General features: G+C 37.3%; 1 protein-coding gene across 1 annotated transcript in view; it reads right to left on the bottom strand.

Moving 5' to 3' along the window:
• Positions 1–1,095: 1,095 nt before the first annotated feature.
• LOC103804940 (activating signal cointegrator 1 complex subunit 3) overlaps positions 1,096–18,459 on the bottom strand; it is a gene marked incomplete at its 5' end in the record, with an annotated part of 72,441 nt that continues 55,077 nt past the window's right edge. The window contains 5 exons of the mRNA XM_009077575.1: positions 1,096–1,322; positions 1,420–1,595; positions 3,322–3,528; positions 9,161–9,311; positions 9,823–9,974. Of these exons, the coding sequence (XP_009075823.1) occupies positions 1,175–1,322; positions 1,420–1,595; positions 3,322–3,528; positions 9,161–9,311; positions 9,823–9,974 (834 nt within the window). The remainder of the gene's footprint in view (positions 1,323–1,419; positions 1,596–3,321; positions 3,529–9,160; positions 9,312–9,822; positions 9,975–18,459) is intronic.

Genomic DNA, 18,459 nt, shown 5'->3' with positions numbered 1-18,459 from the left:
CTGAGCAAGTGCAAATATTAATAGTCAGTTTGAGGTCTAGTCTATCTGAATGAAGATGCATTGATGTTTCTGCAGTATTTTGCCTCCAAGTGCTTGCTCAGCATCTTCAATCCTCTTAAGGTTGAGAACTGCCATCAGGATGTGTAGTCTCATCACTGTACTGGGCAGAAGATAGATGTTGCTACCTTCTCCCTTCAGATTTATGTCTTGCAGGTACTATCACTGAGCTGGGCATCTCTTAGACACTACCTATTGCCTGGCAGATCTATTCCTTGCTGATCAAGCCATCTGTTGCAAACCCTGGTTTTGGAGTCTCATGCTCCCTTATTTACCCACTTTAGCACCAAGCCCTAGAACAGGACACCTAATTTTATATGCCTTAGTCCTTAAAAATTCAGGAAAAACCACTAGGGAAATTTTAAGTATGTAATATATATGTGTGTATATATATATATATCTGTATGTACACACATGTAAAAGGGTATACTTTAATTATTACCTATATAAATTGCATCATTACTATACTGGAAATATTTTATACCATTTAATTTGCCTTTATAACCAGATTTACTGCATATATAATTAATACAGACTGGTGAAACTTTCCTTTAGATTACCATCTTCCAAATGTTCTCCTCCATAAGAGGAGGAATTTGTTAGTACATCTCTCATATTTTACACCTAAAAATCTAATGCAAAACATTCTTATGGACATATTTTTATTAAACATGAAATATATCACATCCATCAATATTTTCATCAGTTTCTTAGATCAAATTTTGTATTTCCCCTATAAATTAAAAAAGACTTGACTATAAACTACATTAATACATAAGCTACAGAACACTTTTAAAAATGAAGACGATAGCCCTGAATTTGCGCAAATTACAGTATCTCTTAGTCTTTTATTTTGATGTGTCAAAATTCAATTAACAATATGACTTTGGAAAGAAGAAAGGTAAAACAAGAAAAGACAAATCTTCATAAAGGAGTAAGGCCACTGTGGCTAACTCTGTGTCACCAGAGTCAATACAGTAGTCACTTTCAATTTCCCAGGTGTCTTGAGGTTTGAAGTTGGTTCCACTAAGGCAAATGCATTTTTGGATGTCCAGAATGACCAAATGTCTTAGCTGCAAGACCAATTCTTTTGACTGACTGCATTTTTCAGATGTCCTTACTTCAGAGCCAGGTGGCTCATGGCATCAGACACGTCTGTAGTGACTTGTGCTGCAGCATTTGCTGGAACAATGTTCAGGTAAATGTCATACTGTTGGTCCATGCCGAGGTAACTGTCGCTCATGACATAGAGTGTGTAGATACACCTAAAATGTAGAAGGGGAATTGTTAATTTGGAAATTAGGACTTGACTACTTGGAAAAGGTAATAATTAAGAGAAGTTAATTTGTAAATTTGTCATACTTTCCAGGTGTTTCTGGAGTATAAAAAGCAACAGAAACAGTATTTCGATTCCTGACGTATCCAGTTCTTTTCAGGGCGATGAGTTCTTTTTTATCAACCTCTCCCAGTATCAAAAACCATCCTTCATCCTTAGCTTTGGGGAATCGAGGAGCCATTGCTTTACTGTCCTGCTTTCCCTGTAGGGGAGAAGAAACAGCTTCAGAAAACTAGGTATCACCTTTCCTTGAATGAGAAAACACCTCAGAAACACATTGTTGTGAATTGCCACACTAAAATATTGTTATTTCTTTCCAGATAAAAATTAAAAATTGCAGTCCACAGAGAAAAACTCCAGAATATGAGATACTATTCCACTTATTTTGTAAACTACTAAAACCTGAATGGAAATATGCTACTCTCTTCGGAAGGGTTAATTGTAAACCCAGTGTCTTTAAACAGAGCTAAACAATATTGTTCGAGATTAATGCAAAGACAAAAACAGCACTTGAAGTATTTATTTGAGGTTGATACAGCGAAAGGAAAGATTATTTCAGTGATTCTTTAAGACAGTGACTTTACTGCTGAAAGCTGAAGACAGAATGATGCACACTCAATCAGCATTCATTTCGTGTTTTGTAGAGGGAAAGGTTTTACTGAAGATTTATACAGAATAAAAAGCACCACCATAGCAATGAAGCTTTAGAAACAGTTTGATCCAGCTGTTTCTTACAAAAGAGGGATCAAATTCTAGGAGAGGTTTATAAAACAGTGATCATTGCATGAAATGCTTTTGCTGCTTTCTTTTCCATGGCTTCTGGTTAGGAAAAGTCTCTGTCAGTAACTGGCACAGCAAATAGAATGGTGTATGGATGAGCTTTCACCCTTTGTCCTTCCTAAATTAAGACAGTTTCAACCTGCTGTAGTCAGGACAAGAAATCTTTTGGGAAAGAAGAATACTTTTCAAATAAAATTCTAAACTAATGGAAGTTACCTTGAGGATTTTAAACTGAACACATGTATCTCCATTATTACTTTTATCAAAATTGAAGCTGTCTTATGAGTCTCAGAAGTAACATCTGAAACTGTTCTCCACTTACATCTTGAGTCCTTCTTCCTATCTTAGCAAAAATGCTGGTAATTGTATTTCTTAGTTGTTTGAAGTGTTAGAGAAATTAATTAGCAAAATTCTAATCATCGTGGCCCATATGCCACTCATGGTATGCAAATGACAGAAAAAGGCATCTATAAGTGACAGCTACAGTGTCAGCAGTGCCTGATGTGAAGGCAGGAGGCACAGACTAACTCTTCCAAGACTGACAAGAAGGTGCAGCTAGTTATTGCTGCTGGGGACAGAGCAGTTGGGAACCTGCACAGCTGCTGGAGTTTCTGGCATGGCACACAAAATTTGCTCAGGGCCCAGTGAGGTGACCAGCCCAAGAAGCAATGGGATGTGCTTTAAACTGGGCAAAGAGGTGGGACTGAAATATAGGTGTGGGAAAGAATTGCATGTGGAAGTTGTTCTAGGAGCTGTTCAAAAAAGCATCACACGTAAAATACAACAAAAATATCCTCAGCAAGGGCCTGACAGTGTGCTATGAGTAGAAATGGATTTATAGGTATGAGTCTGGTATGCAGTTTGGAAGCACTTGGGAATATAACCAGGAAGCTTATAAACTGGTTTGAATTTTTTTCCTCGACTTGAATTGGTCTAGGATTTTACCTTAAGAGCCTATTTACTATCCTGTTGCAGCCTGAAAAAAGCACTTGCTTCATAAATAATACAGAAAAGGCTTTGAAAGTCTTTATAACATACATAATACTTAAACCATAAAAAAACCCATTATGCTACATAAAGCATCATTGATAATGTAAATGCTTGAGGGGAAACTTGTGTCCTTGGGAAGGAAATAATAATTAACCTACCTGATACCCCATCTGGGTTCTCTGCAGATGGATTTGGAGCACATACTCCTGATCAGCATGCAATTTGATCCATCTTTTGTCATCTCGTGTGTCTGCTGTCAAAGAAGGAACTGGTACTTCGTTCTGTGGCTGATCCATGTCATCCCAACTGCCCTTAATGCTCAGACTGACGTGTAGAATTGGCAAACGGCACAAGAAATTCCAAGCCTGTGGAAAAAACAGATCCCTGTGGATTACAAGACAATCTATACAGTCATTGTCACTGCAACAAAAACAATTCACCGTGCAGTCTACATATTTATTCTATATGAATAATCTCTTATTATTAGAATATCATATATAATTGTATGACTCTCAATCATAAGCATAAAATACTTTTCATTAACCTCTTCTGCTACTTCGTTCTTAGCAAATAAAACAAATGTGAAACTCCTCAGGCACGTTACACATGCCTCACTAAGATTACCAGTGTCTGAACACTGCAAGAATTCCTTACTGCTCCCGATTAAAGTATTTTTTCCCTATAAGCCACTTAAAAACTAGTATAATTAAGTTTTAAATTAAACTTCCTTAGCATAATCCACAAAGAACAAGTCACTGCAGTGCTAATTAGCAATGGGCAAACCTCAGAGAGTTCAGAGGATCAGTTCAGATAATTAACCAAAAGTTCAACTGCATATCCAAAGTTTTTTAATTTTTTTTTAAGGTTTAAGTTTTCTTTTTTTTTAGGGTTTTCTTGCACTGATCTTCATGAACCCTCCTGCTTGCAGCCCTTCTGAGGAATTTGAAGTTTCTGTGGTTTCTCTTGAACTGCAACAGGTCCTCAGTTTTCTCTCATCCTTCTGCAGAGAACTGTTGTTAGGGGATGCAATTTGTGTAGCTGAACGTGACACTCAAATTGGCATTCTGAAAATGCAGTGCTATGTATCTCTCATTTTGGTCTCTATCAGACAAGGAAAAGCAGCTCTGAAAAGCTGTGACAAAGATAGGAGAGCAGTGTAGGCTTTCATTTAGCAAAAAAGAAAATCAGCACGTTCGCTCAACGAAATTTAGGAAAAAGAAAGGGGATTGGCTGTGGAACAGAGGCAGTGATTTGTGGCCTTACTATGGCTGAAAAAGTTAGGGCTGGCACTGCAGGAAAAACCCCAAAAAACAAGAACCATCCTCTGCCCTGCCCTCCTTCCCCAGAACAAAACAGGAATCAGCACATATGAAAAACTAGATGGTGGAGAGGAGAAGAAGGAAAGAAGAATATTGATCTTGGTCAAGAGCCAGTAGATGCCAAAATGGGAACCTGTGGGAATGAAGAGGGCAGGCATAGTTACATGGGCAATACTAGTATGGAACTGAAATGTTTTATCTGAAAAAAGGCTAAAGTATATTTTATTTTTCAAATATTGGTTTGACCATTTTGTGTCTCAACAAAATATATTTTCATGTAGATTGTTCCTGATGCGTCTCTGATTACTTTTTCTGTGCTGGAAGGCCTAGAGCTCTAACAAAATCTCAGTTTGCTTTTTGCAGACCTTGTTGCCACAAGTCATACTAATAATAGTATATACAATAATAGTATATGTCAATACATAATTAGGGATACAGCAGCCAAGGTAAGCGGACCTAAGGTTTCACTGCTGCAGGGAAGGTGGTGCTGTCCCTCTCTTCAGCATCCTCTCCACCAGATAGCTGTCCCCCTCTCCATCCCCAGTATGTTGGCACTACCATGCTGGGATTGTGCAGCTAGATGGATCAGCTTGCTAATCACTCGGGTGACAGCGTGAACTTAGACCAGCTTAAAGCTGATTGTGGCAGCATATTCTCTAATCCTGTGACTCTGAATAAGCATGAACCTTCTGTACCTCTGAAAGAAGTGGTCCAGCCTCCTCCCCTGCTGGCACAGGCATTCACGTCGCCACTTGGCTACAGGCCATTCTGACTGTCAGTGAGTGGGTTGGTATGATCTCTCCTCCTCCCCTCGTCCCCAGATGCTCATTCCTACCTCCTTGCCTGAACCAGCCCCAGCGTTTGTGCAGCTGTGCCGTGAGCTGGGTCAGCGGAGGTGAAAGCGGCACGGGGAGGGCAGGACTGCCCATTTCGGCTGCAGCACAGGCTTATTGGGATTAAAATGGCTGAACTAAATGAGAAAACTGATTTAAGCTAAAAACTAATCTCTCTCTTCCCTCTTCTGTGTGCTGCCTGAACAGCTGTGCCTGTTCAATGGGAAGGTGGGGAGGGCCAGCTGTGAGTGCTCAGGAGCTGCAGGGTAAAACCAGGGGACAAGGATGAATCGCTCCAATGCTCTTAATGGTGCCTTAGCTAAGAAAAATTGTAACAGAAACTAAACAGCTAGAACTTTCAGGGAAAATATACCCCTCTCTGTCCCAACTCTGAAATGGAAAAGGAGAAAAAAAGGCAGCACTTTGAAGAAGGAGAAAAAACCCACTACAGACATTCTTAATGAATTGATTGTTGTCAGGATTTTGATGCATTTAATACACAAGACTACTAAAACCAGCAGATCAAACTGGATGAAATAATTTGAGTAATAACACCTTAAACTGGCAAATGATTTTATGTTTGATGTAAAGGTTTTTAAGATGTTTGATGTAAAGGTTTTTAAGATTTAAAAGGTTTTTAAAATGTAGGAACTCTACAGACCCACTGTGTGAGAGAGTCTCTGTGCACCAAAGCAGTGAACTGCTGTGTTCAGAAGAGGCACCTTGATGTGTATCAACCTGGTGATCACCTCTTTGGTTATACTTTAGATATCATTTACCTGGAAAACTTTTATGTGTACTCTCTCAGAGGACAAGACCTATTACAAACATGTTGGAACAACGTTTAATTTCAGCAAAGACCTATTACAAACATGTTGGAACAATGTTTCATTTCAGCGGAGATCCTAATGCATTAACTCCTTCAGTGGTGTTACCTGTTGCTCTGGTGAAGATTGTGATTTGGGCTGGTTTAGACCATACAACCCCAACATATTCCATGGGTTGAAGGCTGTCATGTCCTCTTGTAGCTTCCACAGTGCAAACAAACCAAAGCAACTCTGAGCAACTTTCTAATTAGCTAAGAAAGTGGTTGTAATATGTCACCTGGTCATTAACGGTTGGATTTGATAATCTTAAAGGTCTTTTCCAACCTAAAGGATTCTATGATACCTTGATTTTACAGGTGTTGTGTATTTGAGAAAGGAAAAACGTCAAGTAATAGCAGCTGAAAATGAAAAGATTATAGGAACACAGATATTTCCTGAGTAAAAGTTTGTAATACTACAGCAGGGACAACATTTAGTTTCAATCTCAAAGTTTCTTTCTTCTCTTTTAATAACATCAGTATCAGCTTAATATTTTTAAAAGATGCCTAATGCCTAAGTGACTTAGAAACCGAAAAACATTTGTTAAAGAAATGTGATTCAGAATGAATCACTGCAACAAACATGGAGCTTTGACCAAAGATCAGGGTTAGTCTAAATAGGTTTTGAATTTAGGCTTTCAAATTTGACTTTCAATGACTTTTAGCATTATAAAACTAACTTTTAGAAAATTAGACTCAGGCTCTCAGGTCACTTAGGTATTTCTTGATAATTTTCCTAGGTTTTTTTTCTGTACAGGAGGACACAAGCACATAGTATCTCCCATTAAATATGTCAATGTGCCCAATGTGTACATGTACTATATGCATCAGTTTACCTACCAAGCCCATAGATTGAAGTCATAATCACATGAGAAGTTCTTCATGAACCTTTGATATAAATTCATTAGTATTTTTGCCAATAATCTGTCTCCCCAGGACTTAGCCTAATATTCCAAATCCATGAGCAGCTTCAAGAGCTGCTATTTCAAAATTAATTACCAATCTGCTTAAAAGACATTTTCTTCTTTCCAAATGTGAATTTTCTTCCTTTTCTTGTTTGTCTGGAATTTATGTGAAGCTCAAGCTGTTCCTACCAGTTTCCTGCTAGTAACATGTTTAAGATATGAGTTCAATATACTTTGAGTGAGAAGAGGTTTGTTAGGAAAACAATATTTTTTGGCAATTTAGTGGTGCACGTACCACTTTATCTGATTCTGTTCATGTCTGGTGCCAGAATGTTCAGCTTAAACTCTGTAGTCTGATATTTCTTTACAGAAAACATATCATAGAGATTCATTCTTTACTGAATTTCTCTCTCAGTTGGCCCCTGTCTATGTGAGCACTGAAAGGCTTTACATATGAAGACACTCAACAGGCAGCCTCGACATGAATTTTAATTCTGTGCAAGGTATTACAATAGTTTTTTGGGTTCTTTTATCTGAAAAAAAAAATTCTGTCAAGAATATAACATCTTGGCAGAAAGGTTTCACATTTGTAATGACCTGCACAGTAGAGTCATGGCTTTGCTATACCCAATATGGCCATTCCCAGCTCATGGAAATGAAACTTTATCCTTACATGATGCCAAGATATTCTGTTTTTCCCTCTTATATGCATCTGTACTTGCAAACATAGATATATATAGAGGCACAGAGTCACTCACAGTGCCAACGCACACACCACATACACACAAGCTATTTTTGAAGAAACTGCTAAGACATTTCAATACCAGCCAAACATATTTATCTGAGGATTAATCTTCATCTATTGAATCAGACGAGAACACTGCCATGCATACAATTATTTAATTAGCAGCCAAATCCTCTGCCAGTCAGCAGCCGTTCCAGGCATACTGATGGGGCAGTAGATGCAAATCTCACAGTAGTACTGCTTTTTCTCATTACTACTGCAATTAGCACTTAAATTGATGCTTTAAACATACTAATTTCTGGAATAATTCAGGATTTGTATGTTACCTGGGATCGCCTCACTGCAGAGACGACACCAGATTGCTACGCAAATTGAAGCACTTTTGAGCCAAATAACCATCATCATATCAGACAGAGCCAATTTGCATTTGCTTTTAAAGATAACAGAATGGCAATTTATGCAAATAAATTAAGTAAGTTTACTTCTGAGTTCTCCCTGAACTAATTATAACAATGTTCTAATTTTTTATCACATCTAAAAGTTGGACTGAAATCAATGTGTATTATGTTAGAAATCTGTTGGTAAAGGAAGCCTTTTTTTGATGTCAATACATTTCCCTTAATTCAAAATTTTGATGTTAATTTGGTTACAAGCACAGATGTCTGTTATAGACATTTAAGTACTTTTCTTCTTGTTTGCATACTAGTAAAAGGTTTAACTGAAGCTGAACAGTCAAACAGGACATATTGCTGTCCTTTTAAATATTCAAATAACATTTGAAGTATAGCTTCTGAAGTTTTCATCTTTCATACATCTATTTGAAATCAATAGGCTTAGCATGTGATGAATGCTATGGAACAGAGCTATCCTTTGCTGGGAATGGCTTGAAAATCAAACTGAAAATAAGACTCTGGCAGCCTCAACATTTTGTAACAGTATTTTTTTCTCCCCCCTGTGAAGTGTGAAATTTTCATCCCTTTTTCCTATTTCAAATAGAAAATGAGTGCTGGATTTTTTACTAAGAGTATTCTCAGAAAAAAATGGTGTTTGATAGACCACTTCAGAAACCAGCTACGATGACATTTGCAATGCATAAACCATAAACCAGACTCTGTTACTGGTTAGCAGGGAATAAGTGAGCATAATATCAAGAAAACAGGCAGAGAAGAACCTTTGCAAAGCTAGCAGGACCTCGAAATTACAGCAATGAATGTGCTGCACTTTATACAGAACATCACATGACATTTGCTGAAGGGGAGACAGTATTTCTTTTCCCAGCTACTCTTTTTTTCCAATCACATTGATACCTACCACAGATAGAAAGTATTACCTGTGAAATGTGTGCTGTTTGCAACTCACTGTCCACAATGGAAGCAAAAACATTCTCTCTTCCTTCACAGGCAGCCATTAGTTCGGGAAGACACTCGATAGGTCCTTGGTAACCTCCATGCACACTCTTCCTTTGGCCTGGGCTCCACTTCCTGACACAGACAGCAAAACATATGTCCAGGGAGGGAAAGCAAACATTTGTATTCAGTTGTTTTGGAGGTAAAACTCCATACTGGTTTCTGTTATTAAATGCTGGTCACTTATTTTTGGTTAGCATTAATTACTGCATCATCTAGGCATCTACAGAACTTAGCATTATCTGTGATGTTAGGATGGATACTAATGCAGTTTTATAATGGATTAAAATAAAGAGATAATTAATATACAGAGTTAGATTTGTTAGGACTTGGAACCCTTCCAGTGATCTCTTGTTAATTTGTCTGGAATCATGGTTCTCAACATAATCTGTGGGGGTTAATTAATCAATGAACATTGAAAACAGAAACAGAAAATCCATTTGGGAAAGCATCACTGTGAAAGACAGAGTTCTGCTTCTGCTGCATTAATGAACATTCTTAGGCACAACAATGACATTCAAACACAGTCAGCAGTTTGAAGTGGAAAGAAATTGCAAAGCTGCTAATGCTGAAAAGAATTACATACCGAAAAAGGTAAAGGTGGTGTAGCTCTATATTGGGCAAAGTAAGCAGGGAAGAGTCATGTAACCATCTCCCCTGAACTACCATCTGCACCAGGTTGGTTATATTCAGAGCAGTCACCAGCCAGCCATGATGTGCTGCAACATCCAGCATTGCCTAATCAAAGGAGACATAGATTACAAAAAAAATGAATTAAAATGCAATCGTGTACATGGTTCATATAAGTAAAAGCATCTATTTAATGTTTAATGTACAGGGATTTCCAGGCCTTCAACACAGGAATTTACTTCAACCTCTATTGATGGCAGTAGGCACTGTTTGAATTAACCGCAAAAAAAGATGAATTAAATCCAGTATCATCATCATCATCATCATCATCTCTTACTCTTGAAAAAGCAATTTATACCAAGTTTAGGGGAGGGATGAGAATAGTAGGCAGCATCTTTTCCTTACAAAAACCCACTCTTACCTAAACCAACTCAGAATGAAGGGAATAAATCTCAACATATTATGTAATGGAAAAAGTTACAATTAAGTGCAGTATTCATTTATATTTTGACATGAGAGTTTTTTCAGAATTACATAATGATGCAAAAATTCTTGAACTATTTAAGAACACCACTAATATATTTACATTTGTTCAAAAATTAATACTAATGTCATTAGTTATTACCACCATTTTAACCTACGTACTTTAAAAAAAGTCTCTTGAACTGGACAAGATAAAAGCAGTAAAGCTTAATGAGTGTTCTTGAGGTTATGTTCAACACTGACACCTCACTTGAAATCTTGAGAAAAGCTTACACAATAGCTTATGTTTTACCTAGGGTGAGTATGAGCAGTCAGAAATAACATAGATTTCAGCCTTAGCATTGTAAACAGTTGACTGTCTTGAGCATGAGGGATGCTTGGCTCTCTTTTGGCACCTCTATCCTGATTCTGAAAAGCTGTCCCAAAATACACAGAAAACACAAGCAAACTACAACCCTTATCCAGCTACACATCAGACTTTGAAGTGTTACAACCATCCTGCCCTCCATGTCTCCTGAGCTGCTGTTCCATTCCTACTTGAAAGAGGGGAAATTTAGGTTAGACATTAGGAAAATGTTTTTTCCTGTGAGGGTGGTGAGACACTGGCACAGGTTGCCCAGGGAAGTAGTAGATGCCCCAACCCTGGCAGTGTTCACAGCCAGGTTGGATGAAGCCTTGAGCAATCTGCCCATGGCAGAGGGTTGGGACTAGATGATCTCTAAGGTGCATTCCAATCCCTAAAATTCTAAGATACCAGGATACTTCCCATGTTTTTGAAAATATAAATAAAAGGTATACTGTAAGTACCACTAGCATAAAGATCTAAAGCTGCAAAATTCAATATGGATTGTGCATTGCGATACTGTAAGTACCACTAGCATAAAGATTTAAAGCTGCAAAATTCATTATGGATTGTGCATTGCAAATGGCTGTATGGACATGAAAAAGTTGCTATACTTGCTTTTCTTTCTGACTTGACTGAAATTCTGTTTGGTTAGCCTCAAAGTGAATTTAAGAGCTCTTCCAAAGGATAAAGGACCAAACATGAACTTTTGGTTTCAACATTTGTTTATTTTTTAATAGTAAATGCAGTTATTTGATCATATAATCTAGTTTTTATCCTGTCTAGAATACATTGAAGCAATTATTATGATTTATAAAAGCATTTCAGCTGTTGAAGAAAATGATGCTATATGAATCACAGAATCATCAAGGTTGGAGGAGACCTCTAAGATCATTGAGTCTAACCATTAACCTGTCACTGCTGGAACCCCTAAACTCTAAGTCATATCCTCCAGTGTCAGATCTAAACTCTTCTTAAACACCTCCAGGGATGGTGACTCCACCACCTCCCTGGGCAACTTATTCCAGTGTCTGACCTGTTAGTTGTCTTGCTTATTTTGTTGTTCAATACCATTATGATCACATTAAAGTAGGGTTCCTTATATTACAACATTCTAATTCAGCAGAAAGTCATATATTTAAAACTGGTTTGCTGCATAGGAAATCTGGAGTTTGATTAAAATATTAGAAAACATTTTTTTAAGGAAGCAGGAAAAGAGTCTGGTATATTGAACAGTTTCAACACTTCTTTAAATACCATCTTCTTGGTATTAGGAGAGTTGCAGTTGGATTTTAGGACCAGGCTTAAGGTGTTTCCATGGGTTTGTCTTGTAAAGACAAATGATATTGTTTGATCCTTCCTCAGATGGCAGATACCTGCACCATTTTAACTTCTTTTCCAGCCACTAGTGTAATGAGGAGAAGCTGTCTATGTAAGTCTTTACATTTAATCAAATGTTTTACAGACAAACAAAAGGCAGCATTTACTTAAGGCAAACTAAACAGTGAAATCTTCTTTAAACAAAGGAGTTGTTTACACACGCAGAGCTATTTCAATTAAATTACACTGATTCTGGAGAAATACTGAGTTTAAAGGCACAAGTTAGTTTCACTCCTGGCCAGTCACACAGTTTATTTTAGTAGTTTACAATGCAATTTCAACAGGTTTTATTCCAGGTCAGGGTGATAAGATCAGTGACACTTGGAAAAATATTTAAAGTGTTACCTTGTATTACACAAATGTTGTCTCATTTCTCACGATTGGTGGATAAAGTGCCTTTCAGATAATAAAGATCCAGATGTAACATTTACCTCGTCTTTTTTTGGAGGAAAAAAAAGAGAAAATAGCTCCCTGAAACCCTCCAATAACATTCCTAGTGACCTTAGAACTAGTACCTCAAATCACACCCTTACTGGTTTCCTTTTTCTGTCTTTTCACTTGGCTTGCCAAGGTGATTTTCAGGGATGGTTATTTTTACCAAAATAAAATTATGTTTGAAATCATATTTGAAAGGAGCAGCTTTGTGACCTTCAGATTTATGTGTTGCTGCACATGATTTTTAGTCAGATAAAGAGGGAACTGGTCACATCATGTATCAGACTGAAGTTTTTTAAACCTACAAACGAGTTGCTCTTTACCTGCTTCCACTTTTACAAACATATTGAACACAATCATACAAGTACAGTCCATGTCTCTGAACATGTTGCTGAGAGATTCTGGTATCTGTCTCCTGTTCTCTACAACCTGATCCTTGTTCTTTCTTTTCTGCTGTTCTGACACAGCCTGAAAAATCACGTTCCTCAGTGATGAGGCTGCTGTAGAGATGTGAAGAATAATGGGTGCATAGATATCCTGTATTTTTCATGAGCAGCTAGAATAACCCAGTAAGTTGTGCTTTTAGTCAGCATGAAGCAGTGGTATTTCACAAAACCCTTCTGAAGATACACACCTAACACTGTTTTCCCTGTTTTATTTTTAACTCTGTCTCCCCACCCCTCTTTTAACAGAGGTTTGAAAAGGGGAAAGGAAGAGAGAAGACATAAGAGAAAGATAAATCTAAAACAAGCTATAGACTGAAATTAACTGGAGGATCCTTTCACATAGAAAATCTCCTAGAAATTGATAGAGGCCTACAGATAGATATCCCGTAGGGAGTAAGGAAAGCCTGTGTGTGTGAGACTCTGTGTTCCACATTGTTATAATGAATCCACACGGCAAATCCTCTTTTCCTCCTTATTTTCTGCTTCTTCACCCATTGAATTTATTCACAGCATCTCTATCTGGATGTGAAATCCAAGACAGTGACATTGTGAAAAAGTCAGAACAATGGTAAAGTTGGCTTGTTTCATCTGCTGCCTTGGAAACCCTCACATGTTTCATTTTCATTTCCCACTAAGTGTAAAACACACAGATGTTTGATACTTAAATGGTTGCTGAAATTCCTATAAATGCTCAAGGTAACAAATGGAGTCATTCCCCTATCTCCAAATGTAAATGTAAGCAACTAAAGAATAGAATATACAAGGGAAAGGATGTAAGTATTTAATATTTAGACTTAAGCATTTTAATATTTATGTTTTCTGAATGAATAAAATATTTAGCCTCTTTAGTTTATCCAGGTGTTACCCGTTTGGTTTGTTGTTGCTATTTTTAAGTAAAAACCAGTATCATTTTGTAGACATTTGTGGCTTAACTCATTTTGCAAAGAAGTAATTCCTAAATATCGTATAGCTGATAAGACTGGAACAGATTAGGAGTGTTATTTCAAAGTGAGAAATGGCACAAATTTATTATCGACCTTTCTGGCCTCAGAATTTCAAACTAACATAGGATAATTTCATCACAGATAAAAAATTAAGAGGACAGTGAGTGCAAGAACAGTAGGGATGCTTTTATCTACATAAAAAGAAACCCCATAAACGTATTTTTTTTTGGCAAACCAACAAATTAAAAAGACAAAAAAAGCCCTAAGCACACCACGTTTTAACCTAAAGTAGAAAAGATGATGTAAATAGATGGAGTCAAGGGAAGTATTGCTTGTTATAGTGGAAAATATATTTACCATCATCTTAGTTGGGGCTCTTTCTGCAGTAAGGAGAATAAAAGCAGAGGCCTGTACTGAGATGGGTTTTCATGAAATAATCAGGCAATAGCATTTCAGACTTCCAAGTGTTATACTTGGACAACTGTAAAGTAATAATAGCAATTAGTGACACCTCCTTTAACATTCTGTCTGTCATTATCAAAAGTAGCTTGGCCTGTACCAACATGAGAAGCAACAACCTACTAACCATGGCAGGGGTAGGACAATGCTGATGCTCAACAACTGATTGATGCAGATGTACCTGTTGGCACAGCAAAAATTTTCATTCTGACGACATTCAGAATTGAATGTCAAAATGTTTGGCTCAAACTCTTTCTTTCTTCATTCTAGGAGTGTATTAAGATAAAACCCTCAGCATCTATGATCAGGTTTTCATCTTGTTATTTTCAGGAGCAATGGTTGACTATCCTAAAGCAGTGAATGATTTAAGCTGATCAAACTGTACCTTTCTGGTCTAACATGGAGCTGAGATTTAACAGTCTGGCTCTTTTTAGCCATCGTTTCTACAGGTGTTTGGAATGCAAATGATGGTTTATAATTCCCTAGCTTGAGGAGAAGCAAAGATGGAGACAGGACATGGGAGACATTAATGTGTGGCACACTCACTGAGAGAAAACATTGCTTTTCTCTGGTGCTGTCAAGCACTCTGAATATGTGCTCAAGAAAGTAAATTGTTCCATAATGAACATACCCAGCCCATTCACCCCCCACCCATTTAGGAGATTTGTTTAGCAACCAAAATATCCTAATGGCAAAATCATTCATTTTAGAAACTTCTTGCAAAGTTTTAAACATTGGTTTTGGTATTACTTTCACATCCTTCATTTGAAAGTCAGATACTCTGGATCACTCCTGTACGACTGGGTAGGTGGCAGGGGACCAGAGACTGTACAACTAGCAGAATATCTGATCTACTCAAATGACTTAAATAGCTTTTTCCTTTAAGATAAGTTATTGAAGTGTTAAAATGAAACAGCTTGCATCTTATTACCAGAGACTGCATACTGCTTGGAATCATTTCTTTTTCTGTTTGAGGGCATATAACTCTGAATATACTAAGCATTTCTACTTAAATCTTGTAAATATAAATGCATTGCAAACGTTGTAAATGTAAATATAATTGTGGAGAAGTTATATTTAAGGGAAGTGGCAATGAAACTACAGTGCTAACTGCTCTGGATACAGAGGATAGCTACAGAAACCTAAGAAATGTCATTGCACCTGAGAATTACACCTGTGATTACTCAGCTGAAAGTCAACTGCCTACAGTGATGCCATTGGTGGTAATGACTTGGTGGATGGGCTGAAACTTTATGTGTCCTCAGGGTGAGTTACACAGCTCAAATTTATCCATTAATTTTATTTTTTTTTTTTGTATCAGTACTTTACAGACAATTTATCCATTAATTTTATTTTTTTTTGTATCAGTGCTTTACAGATGATGACACTTTCTTGAGTGCCTTTATTCATGACACTGAAGTTTGGTACACTAACTTACACATCCCTCTATGCAGAAGGACATTCACCTTAGACTTGGAAGTTTATGTGATATAAACCCAACACATACTCAGGCAAACAAATCTAAGTCTTATTCTACAGTGATGCTTTGAGAAAGGGAACAGATATTTAAATTACATAAACTGTGAAAGACTAAAATAATTTCAGCTCTTACTGCACAGTTACACCAAAAATCAGAGTTAAGGCTAGTTAGGTTTTGTACCTTAATTGTGCAACATGGTCCAGTGGGGAGGTGTCCCTGCCCAGGGCAGGGGGTTGGGACTAGATGAACTGTAAGATCCATTCCAAACACTAAAATTCTATGATTTTATGAATTTACTGCTTATAGTATTTCAATATTAAATAATCAAAATATCCCCACTCTGGTCTTTCCTGCATACTAATATAAGCTCTGCTGTCTAGGACTAGACTTCAGTTAGAAACACAAGTTGAAATCCATAGATCTATTAAAATCATTAGAACGCTGCCTAATTAGAGCTGTGCAGGACTACAGAGTTTATATGACAATTATTTATAGAAAATAATATGCAAAAGTGGATCCATTTTACCCATTTTCCTAAAAACTACAAATTCAGAATAATAAATCTTCTTTTGCACATGCTTCAAGCATAGGAATCCTTCCAATATGTAATATTATATTATGATCCACATGTGATTTGATATCATGCTAATACAAGTAAAATATTTTTCCAGATGTTAAAGCATGCCATGTACTATAAGGTCCATGTTTTTATATGAATCATGGTTATCATGCCTCAGTTATATATCCCAGAAACAGCAACTGACTTGAAAAGTTGGAATTTATTTGAAGAAGTCTTACAGAGGGTTTAAGGTCATGACCCTTTGTATGTTACATATCAGTAGAACAGGTACCTACAGAACCTTTGCCCTTCAGAGGTCCAGTCCAAAATGACTTTAAAACTGTTTTAATTTAGGGAGGGGGAGGAGTTCTTTCAGATCAGTGAAATCAGCCTCATACAGCTGTGCAAGTTTCAACCTACAGAGCATCCCTCCTTGTATTTTATCAGAGATATAGTGAGTAAGATGTAATGAATCTTATTCAGGAGACACTCCTTTCATACTGCCCTCTGCATCCCCATTCTCTTCACTTTTTCTACAAGCACATTCAGTTCTCTCTTCCATATGCTCTGCTACCCCCTATGAGTGACTAATTCTTCATTCTCCCATCATCATAAAGGTCTCACTGATGTATGCAAATTACAACCTTCCTAGCTCTTTGTTAGATTCCTATCCCTGTATTCATCCTTTAGCCTCCAAAGTAACATTATGAATATTTTCAGAACCAGACAAAGGACAAACCATTTACTGTCCACATATAGTGCCTTTCAACCCTTGGGTTTGTACTGATTCTTTTTAATAGTATTACAGGGATAAAAGTGATTGTGGAATGTGATACCAGCAATGTAAACTTGGTAGGGCATAACCCAACATGTTCAGAAGTCGAGAGCCCCAATATCTAATTTATTTTCAAATTATTAATTGATAAATTGATATCCTCTGCTATGCCAGTGAACTGTAAAAACAATATAACGTTTTTGATAAAAATCTCTTGGCAAGAAATCCCAGACAGCTTTTCTTTCCAATATTACACAAATCTACCAAACCCCTGAAAAATACACAGCATCTTCCTCATAATAAATCTGCTCTCTTTAGAGTTTAAAGTCGGTTTCAAAGCATGAATGTAATATTTTTTAATTAGAATTTTTTTGAGTGTATTCACAAGAATCCTTTTCAACAGCAACAGTTATTCCCAGTAACTTTCTCCTGAACTTTTAGCCCCATAAGGTTAGCATTCAGGAAGCTCAGCTGCTGTCTAACAAACTTAATTAATCAAAAAGTCATTTCCGAGCTGTAACTATGAGTAAAAGTGCTTCAAGTGTGCTAGCAAGCCTACAAGTTAATCAAAATGCTAATGCAGTACAAATTAAAGTTGTGATTAACATTTCACAGTAGCTGCTTAAGTGAATTGATCACACAAATGGGTTAAGCATTACTCATTTCCTCCAGCCCCAACTGGGAAAAGGTTTGTCATGGGTGGGGGGAGGGATTACACACAAGCAGCACCAAATCATCATTAAACTGCCACCAAGATGCTTCCATCCACCAGCTCACTGATGAACCACAGCAAGCCAAACCCCAACAGCAGAGCCACAAAGGTAACCCTCCCTTCTCACACACACACACCTGCACAACACAAGCAGGCAGCAATTCCAGCCCCACACATCCCAGCACTTCCACGACAAAGACATCCACTGCTGTTGAGGCTCTACAAACCAGCATTACTGCCCAGTATATGCACCACAAGCATTTTGATTATTCTATTATTTCCACCCTCCTAATGTGGAATAATAGTCATCCAACCATGAAAGCAGCCAGCGTTTAAGTAAAATTGCAAACATTGTGCTATAGTCATCCAACCATGAAAGCAGCCAGTGTTTAAGTAAAATTGCAAACATTGTGCCGTCGCTGGGATATGATCACACACACAAGGAATCTGTGCAGTAGCTCCAGAGATATGGCCTCTGCTCTTCACCTGTTTCTGAGTAATCCTCTGCATTCTCAAGTTAATTTGATTCTCTTCCCTTCCTTCAGTAAAGCTGCCCATTTATTTATAGTTGCTGATG

This window comes from Acanthisitta chloris, unplaced genomic scaffold (genome assembly GCF_000695815.1).
Source record: "Acanthisitta chloris isolate BGI_N310 unplaced genomic scaffold, ASM69581v1 scaffold18276, whole genome shotgun sequence".
Lineage (NCBI taxonomy): Eukaryota > Metazoa > Chordata > Aves > Passeriformes > Acanthisittidae > Acanthisitta > Acanthisitta chloris.
Note: the sequence above shows the minus strand (reverse complement) of the source record. Positions and strands in the feature narration are given on the sequence as shown.